A 25,491-nucleotide genomic window follows, 5' to 3' on the forward strand; every position below is an offset into this window, starting at 1 on the left:
GCATTTCACCAAACGTAACTGAAGCTATTGTGTGCATCTGCACAATGGTGCTGTGGCCCCTCACTATTTCCTCTCCATTTCATACTTGTTCACAGATGTTTTATCAAATGGCAAAGGTGCAAAAATAACCATGTTCTCATTGTTTAGGTGATCTTCCATCCTGAATTTCTGTCTTCCACCAGCCCACTGCTGCCACTTGACTATGAAGAGTTTGTACGTGGTTGTCACCTGGGCGTATTTCCTTCATACTATGAGCCATGGGGTTATACACCAGGTGAGGGCAGTGCTTGAACTGCATTCAACTGGATTTATAGTCGAGAAGAGGAAATATTGATAGCTGGCACACACTGCTTCTCATCAGGAGCTCGCACATTTTCGAGAAATGTTACAGCACACCATTATTTCTGTAAAAATCAAACAACAGCTTCCAATTACCAAACATGTACTTAGACACAAAAATCCAGAGATTCTTGTCCAAGATTCACTGCTCCTCAAAAGGCTTTCTGAAATTATAATTGTACCACATGATTCCACATTTAAATGTATTTAAATAACATGAAGTGAAACGCTAATAGTATAGATTTTGACTAAATGTGCCACAGAAAGCTTGAGCTGTTCTGTTGGCTTGGTGTCTGTAGGAAAATACAATTGCATTGAAGACCCCAATGGATCTAGTGCAACACTTAGCTGTTTACACGTAATGAGAATCTCAGGATATCCTCAATCCGAAGGGCTGTAAGCTGCTGAAAAGGCTGACTGCATGAGGAAAGAGGACAAAGGCATAATTTCTGACAGGACATTTTAGGAGAAATAATTGAGACTAATGAATTGGAAATCCTTCTCCAGTCAAAAAGGCCAGTTTGCAGGAATAGTCTGATATATTGAGCTAAGATTGAGCTAGCTATGGGTTTGTAAATGTGTAGCAGAAGCAGTATCTTAAGCTGTTTTATCATATAAAAGAGTCATGGCAACTCTGAAAGAAGAAGCACCAGCATTCATGATGAGCTGTTAATTCTTTCAGAGCATGTTGAGGTGACATCTGTTCTGTTATCGTAAGCCATTGGATTGAGGAGGCAGCTGTGGTTTGTAGAAACATGGAAAATGAGGGCCTTTCAGCCCTTTGAGACTGTACTGCCAATCAATATGATTATATTTAATTATCCACATGGTCCCTTGTACCGTTCCCCCTCCCCCAATATCTGTGTTAGTCCTTTAGCCCTAAGAATATCTAGATCTTTCTTGAAAGTCCTCAATGTTCACCCAGTGAGTGGTATCCTTGGCGGAATCCTGTGATAGAGCAGAAAGAGACCCACCACTCCCTGGATGAAGAATTTCCTCCTCAATTCTGTCCTAAAAGTGTTATCCTTAGACTGTGACCCTCAGTATTGGAATTCCCAGTCATCAAGAACATACTTCCTGAAACTATTCGAACTGACCTAGCCTCTTTCCGTATGTCAGTCCTGCCATTTCCAGAATTCAGTACGATAAATCTTCATTGCACTTCCTCAATTCACCTTCCATTCACCTTCCTGTTTGTAGGGAGGGATTCACTCAGTTTATTCTGCTGTAATGCCACAAAGTTCACACTAAGCAGAAACTTAAAATAGTTTCAAGCAGTTATCCAATTAGTCAGCATGGTTTTGTGAGTGGAGATCATGCCTCAAATTTTTTTAGAATTCTTTGATGAAGTGATCAGGAAGATTGACGAGGGGAGGGCAGTAGATGTAGTCTATATGGATTTCACTAAGGGCTTTGATAAAGTTCCACATGGTAGGCTGCTCTGGAAGGTTAGATCGCAAGGAATCCAGGGGGAGCTGGCAAATTGGATACACAGTTGGCTTGATGGTGGGAAGCAGAGGGTAATAGTGGAGGGATGCTGGTCAGCCTAGGGGCCTGTGACTAGTGTAGTGCCTCAGGGTTCGGTGATGGGCCGATTACTGTTTGTAATGATTTGGATGAGAATGTACAAGGCATGATTAGTAAGTTTGCTGATGGCACTAAAATAGGTGGTATCATGGACAGTGAGGAAGGTTGTCAGAAATTGCAGCAGGACCTTGATCAGCTGGGGTAGTATTCCGAGAAATGGCAAATGGTTAATATAGATAAGTGTGAGGTGTTGCATTTTGGAAAGTCAGATCAAGGTAGGAGTTTCATAGTGAATGTCGGACTTTAAGGAGTGTAGTAGAACAAAGGGATCTTGGAGCTCAGGTGCACGGTTCTCTGAAAGTGGAGTCACAGGTAAGCAGGACAGTGAAGAAGGCTTTTGGCACACTGACCTTCATCAGTCAGGACACTGAGTATAGAATTTGGGAAGTTACATTTGCAGGTAACACAGGACGTTGGTGAGGCTGCATTTGGAGTTTCGTGTTCAGTCTTGGTCAGCTTGTTATGGGAAGGATGTTATTAAACTGGAAAGAATGCAGAAGAAATTTACAAGGATATTGCCTGGACTCAGTGGTCTGAGTTATTGGGGGACAAGTTAGGACCTTTTTCTTTCGAGCACAGGAGACTGAAGAGGGACCTTATAGAGGTATGTACAAGATCATGAGAGGCATGGATAGGGTGAATTCACACAGTTTTTTCCCCATGGTTGGGGAATTGAGGACTACAGGACATCAGTTTAAGGAGAGAGGGGAAAGAGTAAAAGGGAACCTGTGGGACAACTTTTTTACACAGAGGGTGATACCCATTTGGCATGAACTGTAAGGGGAAGTCGTTGAGGTGGATACATTAACAACATTTAAAAGGCATTTAGACAAATACATGGATAGGAAAGGATTAGAAGGATGTGGGCCGAGTGCAGGGAAATGGAGTTCATGTGGATGGACATTTTGGTCGGCATGGACCAGTTTGGGCCAAAGGGCCGGTCTCTGTGCTGTAGAACGCTATGACTGTATGACTTTGATTTGTCATTAAGAATCTGTACCTGTATCTAGATGGTGCTGTAAGTGACAGCTTGTAAACTTTTCACTGTACTCCTGTGAGTACATGTGCCAATAAAGCTAATCTTAATTCAATAGCTAGAATATCCTTCCTCCGATCAGGAGAGCAAAACTGCACACAATACTCCAGATGTGGTCTCGCCAAAGCCCAGTAGAATTGCAGCAAGATATCTCTGCTCCTATACTCAGATCCCCTCACAATGAAGGCCAATATGCCATTTGTTTTCTTCACCACCCGCTGCACCTGTATCCAGTCATTAAAAATGAGTATATAAGGGCACTAGGTCACATTGCACTTCTCTCATTTCTAATCTGTGGCCGTTCAAATAATCTTGTCTTCCTGTTTTTGCTACCAAAGTGGATGACCTTACATTCATCCACATTATACTACATTTGCCATTTATTGTCTCCATTTACTTTACTGGACCAAATCTCAAATACTTTTCTTTGCATCATCCTCAAAGCATCCTCTCCCACCCAACCTTTGTGTCATCTACAAATGTGGAGATGTTACAATTCGTTCCTTCATCCAGATCAATTATGTATATTGTAAATAGCTGTGGTGGAAGTACTGCTCCCTGCAGTACCCCATTAGTCAGTGCTTGCCACTCGGAATAAGACCTGTTTATTCCTATTTGTTTTCTGTCTTCCAACCAGTTCCATATCCTTGTCAGTACACTACCCTGAATCCTATGCACTTTAATTTTGCATTCTGATCTATTATATGGGTCCTCATTGAAAACCTTCTGAAATCCAAGCTGGCTCTACCCAATCTTGTCGTCGTCTTCAAGTGCTCTGCTGTTCTATCTTTTATATTGAACTCTGATATTGTTCTCACTATGATATCAAGCTAACTTGTCTATAATTGACTGTTTTCTCTCTGCCTCCCTTCTTAAATATTGAAGTTACATTAGCTACCCTCCAATCCATATAGAGATAACTAGGCCACTTCCTTAAATACTTTGGGGTGAAGTTTATCATCTCATGCAGCTGTATAGCCACAACTGGGAGTACTGTGTACAGTTTCTGTCTCCTTACTTGAGAAGAGCTGTACTGGCACTAGAGGGGATGCAGAGGAGATTCACAGGTTGATTCTGGAGTTGAAGGGGTTGGCTTATGAGGAGAGTAGACTGGGGTTATATTTATTGTAATTTAGAAGAACTGGGGGGAATCTTATAGTAACATAAAAAATTATGAAGAGACTGGATAAGATAGAAGAAGAGAGGATGGTTCCACTGGTGGGTGAAACTGGGACAAGAGGGCATATCTTCAAAGGTAGAGGGAGCAAATGGCCTAATCCTGCTCCTATTTCTTATGTTTTTTTGTTCTTATGGGTAAATCTCATTTGTTTCCTGAATCCTTTCCCTCGACTAATATTAATTCCTTTTGATTTCTTCTTCCCATTAGGCCCTGTGTTCCCTCATATTTTTGAGATGTTGAGGTTCTAGTCAAGAATGAAAGAGAATCTTATTTCAGACAGAGACAACTTTGTTCTATTGAATCTCTCAATCAGTATAAAGAGTGTAGGAGCATTCTTGAAAGAGAAATCAGGAAGGCAAAGAAGGGATATGAGATAGCATTGGTGGATAAGATTAAGGATAATTCAGAGATTCCACAAATATATTAAGAGCGAGAGGGTAGGGCCTCTTAAAAAAAATCATTATCAAGATGGGAGACATACTAAATGAATATTTTGTGTCAGGTTTTACTGTGGAGAAAGAAATAGAGTCTGATGAATATGAAAACAGTTCATTTTATAGAAGAAAAAGTTTGAGGGGTCTAAGAGAATTTAAAGCTGGATAAATCTCTGGGACCTGATCTAATGTATCCAAGAACATTGTTGGAATTAAGAGAGAAAATTAGGAGACCCTTTGTGAAAATATTTGCATCATCTATAATGACAGGTGAGGTACCTGATGACTGAAGGGTGGCTAATGTTGTACCTTTGTTATAAAAAACAGGGAACGAAAGGCCTGCGAGTTTGACTTTGGTTGTGGGTAAATTGTTGAAGGTGATTATAAAAGACAGGATTTATGGACATTTAGAGAGGCAAAAATTGATTAAGGATAGTCGGTATCATTTTGTGCAAGGAAAATCATATCTCACAAACTTGATTGAGCTTTTTTGAGGAAGTTCCCAAAAACATTAACGATGGCAGAGCAGTAGATGTTATTTATTTCGACTTTATAGTTTTACTAAAATTCTGCATGTTAGACTAATTAGTAAAGTTGGGTCACGTGGGATTCAGAGCTGAAAAATGTGTTGCTGGAAAAGCGCAGCAGGTCAGGCAGCATCCAAGGAGCAGGAGAATCGACGTTTCAGCCATAAGCCCTTCTTCAGGAATCCTTCCTAAAGAAGGGCTTATGCCCGAAACGTCGATTCTCCTGCTCCTTGGATGCTGCCTGACCTGCTGCGCTTTTCCAGCAACACATCTTTCAGCTCTGATCTCCAGCATCTGCAGTCCTCACTTTCTCCTCACATGGGATTCAGGATGAGCTTGCCAATTGGATATATAATTGGCTTAATGGCAGGAGACAGAATGATAGTGGAGGTTGCATTTCAGACTGGAGGCCTTTTTTTCATATTCATTTACAGGATGAGGGCATGACTTGCTGGGTTAGCATTTATTGCCCGTTCTTAATTGCCCAGAGAGCAGTTATGAGTCACCACATTGCTGTGGGTCTGGAGTCACATGTAGGCCAGACCAGGTAAGGATTGCAGTTTCCTTCCCTAAAGGGCATTAGTGAACCAGATGGGTTTTTCCGACAATTGACAACAGATTCATGGTCATTATTAGACTCTTAATTCTGATGTTTATTGAATGTCCACTGCCATGGTGGAATTTGGATGCAGGTCCACAGGACGTTAACTGGATCTTTGGATTAACAGTCCAGCGATAGTACTACTAGGCCATCATCTCTAAGCGACGTTCCACAGGGATCGGTTCTGGGTCCTCTTTTGATTTTCATTTATATAAATGATTTGGATGAGAATATACAAGGCATGGTTAGTAAGTTTGTGGATAACACTATAATTGGTGGCTTGGAGGGCAATGAAAAAGATTTTCTCAGATTACAAAGGGATCTTGATCAAACGGGTCAATGGCCTAAAAAATGGCTAGAGTTCAATCTGGATAAATGCAAGATATTGCATTTTCGTACAACAAACAAGGGTAGGGCTTATACAATTAATGGTTCGGCCTTTAGTGTTGTAGAACAGAGGGGTGCAGGTACATAATTCTTTGACATTTGTGTCATATATAGACAGGGTGAATAAAAAGGCACTTGGCTCGCTTACCTTCATTACTCAGTCATAGAGTCATAGAGATATATAGCATGGAAACAGACCCTTTGGTCCAACCCGTCCATGCCGAACAGATATCCCAACCCAATCTAGTCCCACTTGCCAGCGCCCAGCCCATATCCCTCCAAACCGTTCCTATTCGTATACCCATCCAAATGCCTCTTAAATGTTGCAATTGTACCAGCCTCCACCACATCTTCTGGCAGCTCATTCCATACACGTACGACCCTCTGCATGAAAAAGTTGCCCCTTAGGTCCCTTTATATCATTCCTCTCACCCTAAACCTATGCCCTCTAGTTCTGGACTCCCTGACCCCAGGGAAAAGACTTTGCCTATTTACCCTATCCATGCCCCTCATAATTTTGTAAACCTCTATAAGGTTACCCCTCAGCCTCCGACCTCCAGGGAAAACAGCCCCAGCCTGATCAGCCTCTCCCTGTAGCTCAAATCCTCCAACCCTGGCAACGTCCTTGTAAATCTTTTCTGAACCCTTTCAAGTTTCACAACATCTTTCCATTAGGAAGGAGATCAGAATTGCACGCAATATTCCAACAGTGGCCTAATCAATATCCTGTACAGCTGCAATATGACCTCCTAACTCCTGTACTCAATACTCTGACCAATAAAGGAAAGCATACCAAACGCCGCCTTCACTATCCTATCTACCTGCGACTCCACTTTCAAGGAGCTATGAACCTGCACTCCAAGGTCTCTTTGTTCAGTAGCACTCCTTAGGACCTTACCATTAAGTGTATAAGTCCTGCTAAGATTTGCTTTCCCAAAAAGGAACACCTCGCATTTATGTGAATTAAACTCCATCTGCCACTTCTCAGCCCATTGGCCTATCTGGTCCAGATCCAGTTGTAATCTGAGGTAACCCTCTTCGCTGTCCACTGCACCTCCAATTTTGGTGTCATCTGCAAACTTACTAACTGTACCTCTTATGCTCGCATCCAAATCATTTATGTAAATGACAAAAAGTAGATGACCCAGCACCGATCCTTGTGGCACTCCACTGGTCACAGGCCTCCAGTCTGAAAAACAACCCTCCACCACCACCCTCTGTCTTCTACCTTTGAGCCAGTTCTGTATCCAAAAGGCTAGTTCTCCCTTTATTCCATGAGATCTAACCTTGCTAATCAGTCTCCCATGGGGAACCTTGTCAAACGTCTGACTGAAGTCCATATAGATCACATCCACTATTGTGCCCTCATCAATCTTCTTTGTTACTTCAAAAAACTCAATCAAGTTTGTGAGACATGATTTCCCACTCTCAAAGCCATGTTAACTATCCCGAATCAGTCCTTGCCTTTCCAAATACATGTACATCCTGTCCCTTAGGATTCCCTCCAACAACTTGCCCACCACCGAGGTCAGGCTCAATGGTCTATAGTTCCCTGGCTTGTCTTTACCGCCCTTTTTAAACAGTGGTATCATGTTTGCCAACCTCCAGTCTTCCGGCACCTCACCTGTGAGTATCGATAATAAAAATATTTCAGCAAGAGGTCCAGTAATCACTTCTCTAGCTACCCACAGAGTTCTCGGGTACACCTGATCAGGTCCTGGGGATTTATCCGCCTTTCCCCATTTCAAGACATCCAGCACTTCCTCCTCTGTAATCTGTATATTTTGCAAGGTGTCATCATCTATTTCCCTACAATCTATATCTTCCATATCCTTTTCCACAATAAATACTGATGCAAAATATTCATTTCGTATCTCCTCCATTTGCTGTGGCTCCACTCCTTTGAGCATAGGAGTTGGGAAGTCATGTTGAGGTTGTACAGGACATTGGTGAGGCTTCTTCTGGAATACTGTATCCAGTTCTGGTCACCCTGTTATAGGAAGGATATTATCAAGCTGGAGAGAGTTCAGAAGAGATTTGAGGATGTTGCCAGGTTTGGAAGGTTTGAGTTATAAAGGAAGGCTGGGACTTTGTTCACTGGAGCAGAGGAGGTTGAGAGGTTATCTGATAAAAGCTTATAAAATAATAGATATAGATGGCGATAATGGTAGTTGTCTTTTCCTGAGGACAGGGGATTTCAAGACGAGGGGACACATTTTTTAACTGAGAGGCAAGAGATTTTAAAAAGAGATAAAAGGCAAATTTTTTACACAGAGTGGTTCGCATGTGGAATGAATTTCTTGAGAAAGTAATGGATGTAGGTACAATTACGTAATATTGTGATAGCTTTTAAAAGATATTTGGATAGATACATGAATGGAAAGGCTTGGAGGGATAAGGCAAGTGGGACTAGTTTAGTTTGGGATTATGTTCAGCATGGACTGGTTGGACCGACAGGTCTGTTTCTATGGTATATGACTCTTATTTGTGTTTAAAGTATGTATTTAATTGGTCTGCCATCTCGTTGTTCCCCTTGGACTTTGAAAAAGCTCAACCATACTCGAGCATCCACAGGACAGAGTGCACTGAACTGCTAAAGAAAATATATTCCTGCTTTGGGAACCTTCTAAAAGATGCTGCAACCCAATCTCTGAATAGCCTGGAGCAGAGAGATAATGGCAGAGAGAAGAGCAAGATCCATAGTTCAAATGTGGAATTGTAATGGTTTGAAAGCTGATGAGAGCTATACAAAGTCCCATATTTGAAAATGTGTATATTTAAAGTCAGATGATAAAGAATATTTAACTTTTAGCAGTTGTAGGTTTGGTTTAATTCTTCTTTAATGTTATCTGGTTGCACAAGAGATGTCAGAGTTTTCAGTTGGGAAACTGGTGCATAATGCCTACTATCAAATTTACTAATTTTAACCCAAATGCTTAAGGATATATGCCCCCTGTTGGACTATAACATGGTGTTGTGTGATTTTCAACTTTGTCCAGCCCAGTCCAACATCAGCACCTCCACATCACTCTTATAATCAATATAAACTTTCATGTAATCTCCAGCCTCTTCTCTAGATTATTCAAAGATGGATGGAAACCTGGTGGAAGAAGACCACAGAAAATTCCTAAATTGTTTTGTTACAGATTAAACAGAAGTTGAAAAGCAGGACCTCAGAGGTTGTAATCTTGAAATTACTCTATAAAACCATAAAACATAGGAACAGGTGTAAGCAATTCAGCTCATCGAGTCTGCTTTACTATTCAGAAAGATTATGGCTGTTCTGATGACCCTCAACTCCACTTTTTTGACTTTTTCCCCCAGACTGAATAAAATCTGTCTCTGCTTGAATATACTTAATGACCTAGGATCAACAGCTGTCTTCAATAAAGAATTCCACAGATTCACTAACCTTTTGAGATAAAAATATTCCTCCTCTTCTCTGTCTCAAATAGGCAATTCTTCACTCTGAGTTTATACCCTCTGATCCTAGACACTTTTACAAGGTGAAACACGCTTTCCGTATCCACCCTGTCAGGACCCCCTAAGAACCATATATATTTCAATAAGGTTACCTCTCATTGTTCTAATCTCCAATGAGTATGGGCCTAACCTCTCTCTTTAAGACAATCCCTCTTATGCCCAGTATCAGCCCAGTGAACCTTATCTGGACCTGCTTCCAATTCCAGTGTATCTCCCCTTAGTTACAGGGACCAAAACTGTTCATGGTATTCCAAAGTTAAAAATCACACAACGTCAGGCTACAGTCCAACAGGTTTATTTAACTTTGTCACCTTTAGCATCTCCAAATCATAGTATTCCATGCAAGGTCTGGCTAGTACCTTGTTTAGCTTTAACAAGACCTCACTATTTTTATACTCCAATTCCTTTGGAATAAAGACCAACATTCCATTTGCCTTCCAAACTACCTGCTAAACCTGCATACTAACTTTTTGTGCTTGCTGCATGAGGACCCTGGATCCCTCTGTGCGGCAGTTTTCTCCATTTAAGTGACATTCAACTTCTACATTTTTCCTGCTAAAATATATAATCTCACATTTCTCCACATTATATTTCATTTGCCAGTATTTTGTCCAATCACTCAAACTGTCTGTAGCCCTCTGCAGACTCCTCATACCATCCCCACCACTTGTTTCCCAGCTATTTTTATGTCACCTGCAAATTTCTTCTCAGCATCTGTGCCTTTTGAAAGTCCAAATATATTACTTTCATTAGTTCTCTTTACCTAGCTTGTTAAATCCTCAAAGATCTAAAATAAAGTTTTCAGATATGATTTCCCCTTCATGAAGCAATGCTGGACTCTGATGATTTTATTCTATTTCTAAATATAATTTGTAATTGATTTACAATCCTGTATAATAGACACTTAACATTTTCCCAATGACAGATGTTCAGCTAAACAACCTTTAGTTGCCTTTATTTTTGTCTCACTCTTTTTTTTGAATAAGGGTGTTACAATTGGCAGTTTTCCCACCTTTTGGGACTTCCCTAAAATCTAAAGATTCTTGGAAGATTGTTGGTCCATCAACTATCACTATAGCTACTTAGATTGCATCCAAGAATTGTAAACTATCATGTATAGAGGCCATATTAGTTTTTAACCCTATTAGTTTTCCTAGTACTTTGTCTCTAGTGACAGTTAATGTGTGCTGTGTTCTAGTCAATATAGTTATGGCTCACAACAGTAGATGAACGTATGTCTAAAGAGTTGGTGTAGGAGGGAGGACTTTATATTTGAGGAACACTGGTGTTATGACATGCGGTAAACCCCTCTGCTAATTTAAACCTGACACATAGAGTAGCTCACCTCATGCAGTAATCTGTTAAATTTTGAGAGGCAAAGAACTATCCCATATTTTCACTATTTAAAGTAAATATTAACAATTTTATTCTTTAAGTCCAACAGAGTACATTAAAACCACTGTTTACAACTCCTTTCTCTTAAACCTATCTTTTACCTCCAACTCTACAATACTGGTCTGATTTAAAAAAAAAACAATTTAAGATTTAAAAAATAAAGATCACATTTCAAAACCAGTCAGCTTTGTTGATTTTCCTCTGTAGATTTCCTGGGTTGTCTCTTCCTCTGTCTTCTGCTGTACAACTTTTCTTATGGACAGGTACCTTTCAAAGAGCTATTCGGCTAGCTATCTATACTTGTTGATGCTTGCTAGTTCTTCCACTAATTGTTCAAAATGCCTGGTTTTATACCCCAAAATATTGGATCATTTCATAGTGTTTTGATAATATCAAACCAAAGTTCAAATTTGATTGGATTTTGGTATCTAGGGCATAATTTAAACTGGCCCAGTTTGAATTTGTTTTTATTCCATGGCAACATGACTCCAGCTATTTGTTTGAACCAAGTTTTACATTTTTAAATTGTTCAGCACACTCTCTGCTTTTAGTCAGTCCTTGATATTTCTCTCTCTCTAAGGTACAGTACACACCTACACCTTTCTAACACCTCCCTTCTTAAGAAAAGAACTGAACCATCATATTTAAAAGATGGCTTTTTTTCCTTCTATTCCTTAACCACATTACCATGACACATGTATGACTTTAATCCAAGTTCATATTAGCTTCTTCCCATATGAGTAGATACCAATCTCATTCTATACCTTATTAGTTAAATCCATGATAACGCATCTGCGATTACATTCTTACGACCCGCAACATATATATGATTTGTAAATTAAAAGTCAGTAACATTAGACTCCAGTGGAACAGTTTCATACTCTTGTCTTTAAAGCATTCCAAGAATGTAAGAGGATTATGATCCGTGTACACAACCGTCTCTGACACATTGTTTGTGACATACATGTTAAATGCTGTAAAGCCAGTACGCTGCTCCTTGGATGCTGCCTGAACTGCTGTGATCTTCCAGCACCACTAATCCAGAACCTGGTTTCCAGCATCTGCGGTCATTGTTTTTACCAAATTCAATAGTTCTTTTTCGATCGTGGACTATTTCCTCTGGTGGATGTTGAGTTTCTTCAAAAAGTAACCAACTGGAAGTTCAATCCCATCATCATGTTCCTGTAGCAGTACAGCTCCAACTCCTGTGTCACTAGCATCGATGGAAACTTTGAAAGGTTTCAAAAAGTTTGGTGTAGCTAAAACTAGTACAGTGGTTAATATTGCTTTCAAATGGTTGAATGCCTCCTGGCATTGTTCTTCCACCGAAACTTTGTGTTGTTCTTCAGCAAATCAGTTAATGGTGCCACTACACTGCTGAAGTTTGGAACAAATTTCTGGTAGAATCCGCTAAGTCCCAAGAATTGAAGCACCTCTTTTTTTCGAGGGTGGTTGTGGAAATTCCTCGATGTCTTCATCTTTGCATTCTGTGGGGTCAACCTTCCATGACCGATGTTATGTCCCAAAAACGTCACCTCTGCTTTCGCGAATTCAGTTTTGTTTATATTTATTACCAGTTTTGCTTCTTGTAGTCATTCAAAGAGCACTGCTAACTGTACCATATGATCTTTCCAGGACTTACTAAAGATCACTACATTGTCCAAATAGACTGCACAGTTTGTAAACCCAGCCACAGCTCTGTTCACGAATTGTTGGAATGTGGTGGGTGCGTTCTTCATTCCAAAGGGCATCACTTTGAATTGATATAGCCCATTTGGGGTTACAAATGCAGAAATTTCTTTTGCTGTCTCTGATAAAGGTACCTGACAGTAACCACGCAGTAAGTCCAACTTGGTGATGTAACTGGCTTGTCCAACTTTCTCGATACAGTCCTCCAATCTCCTTATTGGATATGAGTCCACATTTGTAACAGCAGTGACCTTCTGATAATCCATGCAAAACCATTGAGTCCCATCAGGTTTGGGAACTAAGACAATCAGTGAATTCCACTCGCTCTGGCTCGGTTCGATGATATCCTCTTTGAGCATGGCCTCCACCTCTTTCTGGACCAGTCTGACTTTGAAAGGATTAAGCCGATATGGATTTTGTTTTATCAGAACAGCATTCCCTACGTCTATTTCATGTACAATAGCATTATTCCTCCCCATCTGATTCCTATATATATCCTTATACTGCAGTAACAAACCTTTCAACTGTGTTCTATGCTCCTGAGACAGATAGTTTATTAACCTATCCCTCTCCTCAAGGACTTCATTTTTTAATGTATTTTGAGGCATACCAAATTCCAGAACATCTGGATTTGATCCTTCACTCTGTGGGGCAGTAACTAACACATGTTTCTCCAGTTCTTTCTTTCTCCTAGTTCTCTGGAGGGGACCTACCCAATCAATGATAACCCACGTGAAAGGTTCTCTGAATGCAGGAATGGGCAACAAAGGTGCTGGTTACTTACCATTTGGCAATGCATGACACGTACCGCAAAAGTTAACCAGGTACTTGTGCATTCCAGGCCAATAAAAATGTTTTTGTACCTTAGCCTGAGTCTTTTGTACCCCTAGATGACCTCCTACAGGTAGTCCATGTGCTACCATAACACTTCCTATCTGTATGCTACTGACAACACAATCTGGTGCACCTCTGCCCATTTCTCCTTTGCACTAACCTGCCATGGTCTCCATTTCCATCTTAGGATTCCATCTTTAAGATAATAGCTCTCAGGAATATTCTTGGCCTCCTTTTCAGAGTACGCACCCATATGTATATCTCTTTATCATCTTGTATTTCTGTTGCAACTCTTATAGCCTTTCAGGAGTAATCACTTCTGTCCGACTCTCTACCTGTTCAGGTTTTTCCTGCACCATTACAACAAACAGGATGTCTTCTAACTGAACCTCAACTCCTCCATCTTTCTCTTTACTTTTTGCTTTGTGCTGTGACTTATTATAGTTGGATCTTGTTACCACACAGTTTGTGAAAATACCAGGATATTTTTCTTTTAACTCCTTGGTTTCTTGGTCTTCCTTGGGCTTTTCCACAACAAAGGGTGTCACTCCCACCTTGGACCCTGCTAAATCATTCCCAAGAACAAATTGGATTCCTGGAACTGACACTCTGTCAATCACTCCCACTGTAACTTCCCCAGTCTTGAGTTGGCAGTCCAACCTGATCTTACATAGGGGAATGCTAGCTTTTTGTCCATCTATCCCACAATATTACCACTCTCTCAGGTAACAGATCAGAAAGAGTGCAAATATGTTCATGTCTTACTATTAGAAACTGGTTAGATCCTGCATCTCTCAAAATTATAACGTCTTGTCCTTCTTTCTGAGTAAACTTTACCCAGAGTCGAATCCTTTGTCAAGATGAGGCACTAACTCCATACCCAACCCTTGCCTAGGCTGTGCACTCTCCTGCAGCACCTCAGCTCTTATTGGGGTTTCCTTTACTACTTTCACTAATGACACTGGCTTAGCTTCTTTTAGCACGTCTTTTCCCACCGTGCCATTCTTTTATGACTAGTACTGTGACTTTACATGTTCTACTTTACCTCCATAGAAATACCGGAGCCTTTCACCTCCTTTCCACCCTCTTGAGCTTCTTTTTTAACCTATGATAAACACTTACCACGTGTTCTCTACTCTTTCTTTCAGAATTAGATTACATTACAGTGTGGAAACAGGCCCTTCGGCCCAACAAGTCCACACCAACCCGTCGAAGTGCAACCCACTCATGCCCCTACATTTACCCCTTACCTAACACTATGGACAATTTAGCATGGCCAATTCACCTGACCTGCACATCTTTGGACTGTGGGAGGAAACCAGAGCACCCGGAGGAAACCCACGCAGACACGGGGAGAACGTGCAAACTCCACACAGTCAGTCGCCTGAGGTGGGAATTGAACCCGGGTCTCTGGCGCTGTGTGTAGGATCTCCCCTTCTCCCAACTTCTATCCCTTACAGGACAAAATTCTGGCCGGAAGCTTGTCTTATGTACCAACATAAGAGAGTTGAGAAGCTTACAAAGACCAACAGAGGGCAACAAAAAAATGGAGGGTGAAGGTTAAATATGAGGGTAAGCACACCAGTAATATAAAGGACAACTCTAAGAGCTTCTTGAGATGTATAAAGGGCAAAAGAGAAGCAGGAAGTGTACATTAGTCCGCTGGAAAATGTCACAGGAGAGATAGTAGTGGGGAACAAGGAAATGGCCAAGTAACTGAATAATTACTTTGTGTCAGTCTTCATGGTGGAAGACATGAGTAATATCCCAAAAAAATCAAGAGAGTGAGGGGGCAGAGCTGAGTATGGTGGCCATCACCAAGGAGAAGCTGCTAAAAAAAATGGAATGGCCTGAAGGTGGATAAATGACTTGGACCAGGTGGACTACACCCCAGAGATAGTGGAGATGTTAGTGGTAATCTTTCAGGAATCGCTAGAATCCGGGAGGGTCCCAGGTGACTGGAAATTCCCCAACATAACACCCCTGTTTAAAAAGGGAGCATGGCAGAAGATGGAAATTACAGACCAATTAGCCTAACCTCAGTCATGGGTAAGATCCTGGAATCCATTATGAAGGATGAGATTTCTGAATACTTGGAAGTGTATGGTAAAATAGGACAGAGTCAGCATGGTTTCATCAAAAGGAGGTCATGCCTGACAAATTTACTAGAATTCTTTGAGGAAGTAATGAACAGGTTAGACTAAGGAGAGCCAATGAGTATTACTTACCTGGACTTCAGGAGGCCACAGAGGAGGCTCCTGATAAGATAAGGTCCCATGGTGTCAGAGGCAAGGTGCTAGCATGGATAGAAGGTTGGCTGTCTGGCAGAAAGCAGAGAGTGGGGATAAAAGGGTCCTTCTCAGGATACAGCCAGTGACTAGTGGTGTTCCACAAGGCTCAGTGTTGGAACCACAACTTTTCACTTTATACATTAACGATCTAGGTGAAGGAATGGAGGGTATTCTGGCTAAGTTTGCAGATGATACAAAGATAGGTAGAGGGTCAAGTAGCATTGAGGAGGCAGGGCGGATGCAGAAGGATTTGGATAGATAAGGAAGAGGGGCAAAGAAGTGACAGTTGGAGTACATTAAGAGAAAGTGTGAGGCATGGACTATTTTCTAAATGGGGAGAAAATTCTGAAATTTGAAGTGCAAAGAAACTTGGGAGTCCTAGTCCAGTATTCTCTCAAGGTAAACCTGCAGGTTGAGTCAGTAGTTAGGAAGGCGAATGCAATGATGGCACTTGTTTTGAGAAGACTTGAACATAAAACCTGGGATGGACTTCTGAGGCTTTGTAAGGCTCTGGTCAGAGCACATTTGGAGTAGTGTGTACAGTTTAGGGCCCCATAATCTCAGTAAGAATGTACTGGCTATGGATCGTGTTTAGAAGAGGTTTGAACAAGAGAATGGTCTCAGGAATGAAGAGCTCAACATATGAGGACTCTGGGTCTATACATGATGGGGTTTGGAAGAATGGGGGGGCAATCTAATTGAAACATACAGAATACTGAATGGCCTGGACAGAGTGGATGTTGGGAAGATGTTTCCATCGTTTTGAAGTTGAAGGTGTGTATTTTACCTTTAAGAGAGAGTGAAAGCTGCAAAGCACCTGTTCTGTCACATAGTGTGCTGGGAAATTGAAACATCTAACATTTTGTCTGTAACCTAGATACCAGTTGTTTTCACAGCTGTTTGAATTTAAGTAATCAATTTAAATTATACTGCAAGATAATAAAACCCAATCAAATTTTTACTGTTTTGACAATATCAAACCAATGAGACCGTCCAATATTTGGGTATAAAAAGCAGGCATTTTGGGCAGTTAGCAGAAAGAGCACCACCTGCCACTGTCAGACAGACTGGCCAAAACACACTCTATAAGAGGTACCTTTTTTCATAAAAAATATGTGCAGCAGAAGGCCGAAGTCAATCCAGGGACATCTACAAACAGGAAGATCGACACCAGAGATGATAGCCACTGTCTGGTTTTGACACTTGAATTGCTGTAGATTTATTTTGGACTTTATTGGATCAGTATCTTGCTATAGAATGGGAGGGAAATAACAAACCTTGAAGAGAAAAGAGGCTTAGAGATGTAAATAATCATTGTTTAATGTTCATTTTAGAGTTAAAGAATAAAATTGTTATTTTTCCTTAAAATAGTGGAATTTAGGTAGTTTGCTGTCACTCATACTTTAACAGTTTACGAGGCCAGGTGAGCTTTTCTATGTTTGGTTTAATTAGCAGTAGGGTTCACTAGCATGTCGTAACACCATTGGTAGGAGAGACTTGGTCCCGAGGGCATAACCTTAGAGTAGGTCTTCCTATCAGAATGGAGATAAAGAGAAACTTCTTCAGCCAGAGAGTGGTGAGTCTATGGAATTCACTGCCACTGGAGGCTGTGGAGGCCAGGTCATCAAGTATATAGGTTTTTGAGTATGAAGAGATCAAGGGTTATGGGGGGAAAGCTGGAGAATGGGATTGAGAAACTTATCAGCCATGATTGAATGGCGGAGTAGACTCACCATTAGACTTATGGCTAACATGGTTGAAGGAGGCTGACATAGTAGTTCAATATTTTGGAGTATAGAATCTTCAGGTGAGACAGGGAGAAGCATAAAAGCAGAGTTCACATTGCAGTATTGATCCATGAATCAATTATTACAGTTGGAGAAATAATATCTTCGAAATTTCCTCAATTGAAGTCACAAGGGTAGAATGTAAAAACAATACCATCATGTAATTCAGAGTGTACTATAGGCCCCAGTCAGGGAGAGGTAAACGGACCTAATTTTAGGCAAGTGGTAGAAGTATTAGTGGGAGAGCATTTCAGTGACAGTGCAACTAATTTAGTAAGATTTATGGTAATTGTGGATAGGGATAAAAATTGACCAATAGTAAAGGGTTTGAAATTGAAGTTTTTTAAAAATTTGTTAAGTCACTTTTGGCCAAAGTGGACTGTGAGCAGTTATTGGCAAACAATTTTCATCAGATCGCTGGGAGTAATTTCAAGAAGGAGCTAGTTTAATTTCAGGGTCAACATGCCTATAAAGGTGAAAGGTGGGACCAACAAGTCCAAAGAACCCTGGATATTGAGGAACGTTCAGGACTGGATAAGGACTGAAGGGAAGGTAATGGTCAGTACAGGGAGCTCAGAATAGCAGAAGCCCTAGAAGAATATAAAAAGTGTAGGGAATCATTAATAAATAAATTTGAAAACTAAAGAGGGGCCATGAAACAAACACTGGTGGGTAAAAGTTATCCAAAATGTGTTAGAGGCAAGAGGGTAACCAGGGAAAGAGTGGGGCCCATTTGGGATCTGATTGGATACTTATCTGTGTAGCCAAAAGATATAGGTGAGGTTTTAAATGAGTCATTTGCATCTTTATTAACTACAGAGTAGAACAATGTAGGTACAGAAGTAATGGAAGAGGACTTTGATAAACAAGAACAAATTACAATTGAGATGGAGGAGCTATTGCCAGTTTTAGTGGACTTGAAATTGTATAATTAACCAAGCTCAGCTGAGCTGTATCCCAGGCTAATGAAGGGGTGGAAGTTGCAGGAGTCCTGCCTTTAATTTTCAAGTCTTCTTTGGGCACAGGAGAAGTGCCAGAGGACTGGAGGACTGTTACTGTGGTACCATTATTCAAGAAATGCGGCAGGAATCAGCCTGGGAATTATAGGCCAGTGAATTTGTAGGGCTTTGTCAGGGTGAGATCAAGTCTGACAGGTTTGATTGGGTTTTTCAGGAGGTGACTAGAAGTATGGATGAGGGTAGTGCAGTTGATGTAGTCTCCATGGAGTTGAAACTTTTGACAAGGTCTCATACAGGATACTGGTCAAGAAAATAAGAGTCCACGGGATCAGGGCAATTTGGTAAATTAGATCCAAAATTTGCTTATTGACAGGAAACAGAGAGGATAGTCTAATGTTATTTTTGAAACTGGAAGCCCGTATCCAGTAGGGCTTGGTGCTGGGTACCTTGCTGTTCATTGTGTACATTAATGATCTAGACATGAATAGAGGAGATTAGATCAGTAAGTTTGCAGATAATACTAAAAGTGGTAGTGTGGTAAATATTTTGAGGGGGAAAGCCTTAGGACGATATGTATGGGCTGTTCAGAAGGACAGAACAGTGGTAAGTAGAGTGTAGTAATGAGAAGTATGAGGTGATGCATTTTGTAAAGACCGACAAGGCAAGGGAGTACCCAATGATTGGCAAGATCCTAGGAAGTGCAGAGGATCAGAGGAACCTTGATGCACATATCCATAGATCCTTAAAAGCAGCAAGACCGGTAGATCAGGTGATTAAGAAGGTATATGTGACACTTGCCTTTATACAAGGCATTGCATATAAGAACATGGAGATTATAATGGAGCTGTGTAAGACATTAGGCTGGAACTGGAGTGCTGTGCAGAGTTCAGGTCATTGTATTGTAGGAAAGGTGTGATTGCAGAGGAGATTCACTGGGATGTTGCCTGAGCTGGAATGATTCAGCTACGAAGAGAGACTAGATAGGGTGTTGTTTTGCTTCAAGCAGAGAAGGCTGAGGGACATACAGGGTGGATAGTAATAACCTTTCCTAACAGACAACAGGACGTTGAACCTATCAACAAAGACGGCATACTTAAATGACTGGACTTGTGCCTCACAACACACTTCACATTCAACAACCAAATATATGCAAGACAAATTCCCAGTTCGGCGAACAGAACCACAACAACAACAACTCTTAGTAAACACTAACTGAGATGCAGAGCGTTAAGATAAAGGGCAGGAGGTTTAGAGGGGTTACAACAAAGAATTTTTTTAGAGGTTGGTATGTATCTGGAACCCACTGCCAGAAAGAGTGATAGAGGCAGAACCATGTCAACACTGAAGAGCTACTTAGATGGTTACATGAAATGCCACAGCGTACGAGACGACAGATCAAGTATTGGAAAACATGCCTTTTGTCTGGTGCAGACTCAAAGGGCCTCTTTCTGTGCTGTAAAATTCTATAACTCACCTCTGATAACTTTAAGGTTTCCTTTTTGGAAACCAGTTTTTGTTTGGTCAATTTCACTTTTATTCCAGCTCAGAGAGAGTGAGGATTGCCGATACTGGAGAGTCAGAGATGAAAAGTGTGGCACTGGAAAAGCACAGCAGATCAGGAATGCTGATAAAGGGCTTATGCCTGAAATGTCAACTCTCCTACTCCTCCGATGCTGCCTGACCTACTGTGCCTTTCCAATACTTCACATTCAACCATAAGCCCTTCATCAGGAATGCTGCCTGACCTGCTGTGTTTTTCCAGCACCACACTTTACAACTCTTTCTAGTCCAATGAAGACCTCTGTAATATTTGGGGCAGCACAGTGGTTCAGTGGTTAGCACTGCTGCCTCACAGCACCAGGAACCCAGGTTTGATTCCAGCCTTGGGTGACTGTATGTGTGGGTTTCCGTTGGGTGCTCCAGTTTCCTCCCACAATCCAAAGATGTGCAGGTTAGGTAAATTGGCCATGCTGAATTGCCCATAGTGTTCAGGGGTGTGTAAGTTAGGTGCATTAGTCAGTGGTAAATCTAGGATAATAGGGAAGGGGAATGGGTTTGGGTGGGTTACTCTTGCTCGGCCAAATGGCCTGTTTCCACAATTTAAGGATTCTTTGTTGTCACTTTTTTTTCTATAAGACCTCTTACAACAAAAGTATGAAATAACCCTTTCTCATTGCACAAAATCACATTGAGGTTACCCTGTTTGCAAGTTGGATTTATTGGTAAAAATCCACCTTGTATCTGGCGCACACACCAGAAATTCATCCACCGCAGTTTGAGTTTGCCCAGTCATAGAGTCATGCATAGAAAACAGGCCCTTCAGCTCAGCTAGTCCATACCAACCAAGTTTCTTGAACTTGTCCCTTTTGCCTGCATTTGGCCCATATCTCTCAAAACCTTTCTTATCCATGTACCTGTTTAAATGTTGTAATTGTGTCTTGTTTACCACTTTCTCTGGCAACTCATTCCATATATGCACCACCCTCTGTGTGAAACGATGTATTGATTAAAATCATTTATGATTTGTGTCGCACCCTTGCTGCATACATTTCTGATTTCCTGTTTAATGCCATCCCTTATCTCACTGTTACTTTTGGAGACTGATAGACAACTCTCTCAAATATTTTCTGCACTTTGTTGTATCTTGGCTTCACCTAAATTGACTCCACATCTAGATTTCCTGTGCCAATATCCTTTCTCAATAATGAACTGTTGCATCTTTTTTGTTTTGCTTGTCCTTCCTAAGATTGGATACTATTGAATGTTCAGTTTCCAACCTTGGTCAGTTACTCCACAGCCAGGTCTCTGTTCTCCCAATCACATTGTAACCCACTTACAAGCAGTGTGTGCTGTTATTTTGCCTACTTTAGTGTGATTTCTCCATGCATTCAGATATTTTTTGAATTTTTTGAAATTTTACTTTTTTGTTTCCTCTGACTTATAATTTTGTTTTCTATGTTTCCAGATTTTATGTCCATCTCTGTTTCCCCAGTCTTGTCTCCCCAGCCAGGTTCACACCCTTCTGACACTCGAGTTTAAACTCTCTCCAACTGGGACTAGCAAATATCATTGCGAGGATATTGGTCTCAGTTCCACTGAGGTGCAACCCATCCAGCTTCAAGAGGTTCTACTATCCCCAGAATCAGTTCTGACACTTCAAGAATTTAAATTCCTCTGTCCAAAACCATGCTTTCAGCCGCAAATTCCTTCACTCTACTCTTCCATGCCTGACCTGAGATTACTATTTTTGAGGTCCTGACTTTTAAATTTATTTCCAATATTCTTCTTGCAGACCCATCTTCTTCTTTTTAGGTATGTCTGGACACAACCTCTGGTTGTTCTCCCTCTCCCTTCAGAATGTCCTATACCTCCTCAGTGACATCCTTGATCCTGGCACCAGGGACGCAACGTATCGTCCTAGTGTAATGTTTGTAAATGGAGGAACCTCTATCCCTTTACAGCAGAATGCACATGACTCTGCTCTCGCACTTTTTCGCTCTTCTCCAACACTCCCCTCCCCACCCAAGCTTCTGGTGGCTGGGACCTGCTCTCACTGCATTCCTCTCTCACCCAGCAGTATACAAAACTAAAATATTTGCTGCGAGAGAGAGAGAAGAGATTGCCCCAGGCAACTCATGCATCAATTGCATGGTGATTTTACTCTGTCGAGTGGTGACCCATTCCCTTACGCTCTGTGCACTCTTTACGTATGGTGTGACTACCTCACTCTATGTACTATCTGCAAAGATCTCATTCTTGTGGTACTCCAGAGTAACTTGAGCTGCAGTTCCAGATCTGAAACATGGATTTTCAGCAACTACAGCTGGATATTTATCCTACACATGGTTACCTTGATTTTCAGACTGGAAACCTGTGACCAGTAGTGTGTCGCAGGGATCGGTTCTGGGTCCACTTGTCATTTAGATAAATGATTTGGATGTGAATATGGGAGATTTGGTTAACAACTTTGCAGTTGACATCAAAATTAGTGATGTATTGGACAGTGAAGAAGTTCACCTCAGAATACAACAAGACCTTGGTCAGATGCGCAGAGAGTGGCAGATGAAGTTTAATCCAGATAAATGTAAGGTGCTGCATTTTGGAAGGGCAAATCAGGACAGGCCCTATACTTAATGGTAAGATCCCGGGCAGTGTTGCTGAACAGAAGGACCTTGGAGTGCAGGTTCATAGTTCCTTAAAAGTAGAGTTGCAGTCAGACAGTAGTGAAGAAGCTATTTGGTATGCTTGCCATTATTAGTCACTGCTTTGAGTACAGGAGTTGGGAGGTCATATTGCAGCTGCACAGGACATCAGTTAGGCCACTTTTGGAATACTGCATTCACATCTGATCACCTTGCTATGAGAAGGATGTTGTGAAACTTGAAAGGGTTTAGAGAAGATTTATAAGGATATTACCAGTGTCAGAGGGTTTGTGCTATAGGGAGATGCTGAATAGGCTGGGATTGTTTTCCCTAGAGTGTCAGAGACTAAGGGATGATCTTATAGAGGTTTATAAAATCATGAGTGTGGATAGGATAAAGAGACAAGCCTTTTCTCCAGGATAGGGGAGTCTAAAACTAGATGGCATAGCTTTAAGGTGAGAGGGGCAAGATTTAAAAGGGACTTAAAGGGCAACTTTTTCACACAGAGGGTGGTGTGTGTATGGAATGAGCTGCCAGAGGATGTGGTGGAAGCTGGTACAATTACAGCATTTAAAAAGCACCTGGATGGGTATATCAGGAGGAAGGGTTTAGAAAGACATGGGCCAAATGCTGGAAAATGGGACTAGATTAATTTAGGATATTTGGCTGGCATGGATGAGTTAGAACGTGAGTTGGTCTGAAGGGTCTGTTTTCATGCTGTACATCTCTATGACTCTAAAACACTAATGGTTTTTCAGTTGGAGGGGAGTGTCTGTGAATAAATGTTTATAAGTTTTCTGTCAGGGCCCATTGGCTTCAATTCTGATGATTACAGTCTAGGTATATACCTGATCAAAAAAGTGCTTAACCCAGATGGTTAGATGAGAATGACTGCCCTTCCAATCAGGGCAGAAATAGATGATATCAATAAGGAATTCTAGGAAAATTGAAATTCATGGCATTGTATTATCCTGGTGCCCTGGATTATGAGTCCACTGACATTACCATTCTGTCACCTTATCCGACCCTATAATCTCTGGCCCTGAGAGTCCCTATCCCACTTGCCCTAAACTCTGGGAACTGCTTGTTATTTCATTCCTGATCCACTGCTGCTACTGGGTCTGTTGGGTACACTTACTATTGATGCCTATTGATGCATTTTCCAGCAGGTAGCTCCCAAATAGGCATCAGAAATGGAACAGAACCACGAACCACTCCAAAGATCTTGAACTCAGTACAGGCTGATAATTGAAGCTAGCAGATATTTGGTCAGTTTGGTTTCATGGCTGAGAAATCCAATGAGCATCTCTCTTGAGTTCATCACTAGTACTACTGGGCATCCAGCTCCTGCCTGTTGAGTGGCAGTGTCAAGTCTGGAGCTGCACACTGCCAAGATTATTATCTGTTTATACCATTCTTGTATCCAGTAAAGAGGAACTATGTGCTTGAGAACCATTGATGTTGAACTGTTATTGTAATATTTATTGACTCATGTACTTTTTTATGAAGATAGATTCATAAATTTTATAAAAAAGTATAGGGCTAGGATATAAAAATGATGTTTCATGCCTGTTTTGTTTTAATTGTGTTTCTGAATAATTCTTTTTCTCCCAGCGGAATGCACAGTTATGGGAATTCCTAGCATTTCTACCAATTTGTCCGGCTTTGGTTGCTTCATGGAGCATCACATCACTGACCCTTCTGCATATGGTGAGCTTTTATCAGCAGTTCTGTGATGCACTTGCCATGTTTCTGATGTTTATTGTGCGATCTGCCTTTGTTATCCCTGAGTTGTGTTGATTTTTGCTGTCTAGACAAATTAAACTAACTGGGAGCACCAGAGACAGGGAAAAAAATCTATCCTATTAGATAGTAAGTTTCAGCATTCATTGAATCCCTACATTGCAGAAGAGGCCATCTGACTATTGAGTCTGCACCGATCCTGTGAAGAGCATCCCACTCAGACCACCACACCCACCGTGTTCCTGCAACCCTGCATGTATCATGGCTGATCCACCTATCTGCACAGCTCTTCGACACTACAGGACAATTTAGCATGGCCAGTCCACCTAACCTGCACATCTTTGGGCTGTGGGAGGAAACCAGAGCACCTTGAGGAAACTCAGATGCTGGGAGAACGTGCAAACTCCACACAGGGGAGTTGCCCAAGGGTGGAATTGAACTTGGGTTCAAAGTTTGGGAGAAGATTTGTAGCTCGGGTGCTCGTTGTTGTGGTTCTGTTTGCCGAGCTGGGAATTTGTCTTGCAAACATTTCGTCCCCTGTCTAGGTGACATCCTCAGTGCTTGGGAGCCTCTTGTGAAGGGAGGCTCCCAAGCACTGAGGATGTCACCTAGACAGGGGACGAAATGTTTGCAAGACAAATTCCCAGCTCGGCGAACAGAACCACAACATTGAACTTGGGACTTCAGCACTGTGAAACAGCAGTGCTAATGATTCTGCCACCATGCTGCCCTTAATTGTTAGAAATAGGCATTAGTTCAGTGAAAACATCAGTGAACTCCAGGAGATACTTGCTAACTTGGTATTCAAGAAAACTTTAACTTGATTGGCCCAGCCTGAGGGATGTCAGTTAACCTAAGAATATTGATACTTTTCTGACAGGAGTCTATATTCTGGATCGTCGGTTTAAGAGCCTGGATGAGTGCTGCAATCAGTTAACCTCGTTCCTCTACAGCTTCTCTCAACAGTCACGACGGCAAAGGATAATCCAGAGAAATCGCACAGAGCGGCTCTCTGATTTGCTGGACTGGCGCTACCTTGGCCGGGTAAGCACTCATTTGGAAAGGAACCATAGAAAA

The 25,491-nt window shown here is 41.4% G+C and overlaps 1 protein-coding gene across 1 annotated transcript in view; it reads left to right on the plus strand.

Annotated features, from left to right (window-relative positions):
- The window catches only part of LOC140489132 (glycogen [starch] synthase, muscle-like), a 92,584-nt gene that overhangs the window by 52,908 nt on the left and 14,185 nt on the right, over positions 1 to 25,491 (plus strand). The window contains exons 12-14 of the mRNA XM_072588367.1: positions 148 to 274; positions 24,286 to 24,381; positions 25,295 to 25,458. Of these exons, the coding sequence (XP_072444468.1) occupies positions 148 to 274; positions 24,286 to 24,381; positions 25,295 to 25,458 (387 nt within the window). The remainder of the gene's footprint in view (positions 1 to 147; positions 275 to 24,285; positions 24,382 to 25,294; positions 25,459 to 25,491) is intronic.

Source organism: Chiloscyllium punctatum, chromosome 18, assembly GCF_047496795.1.
Source record: "Chiloscyllium punctatum isolate Juve2018m chromosome 18, sChiPun1.3, whole genome shotgun sequence".
Taxonomy (NCBI): Eukaryota; Metazoa; Chordata; class Chondrichthyes; order Orectolobiformes; family Hemiscylliidae; genus Chiloscyllium; species Chiloscyllium punctatum.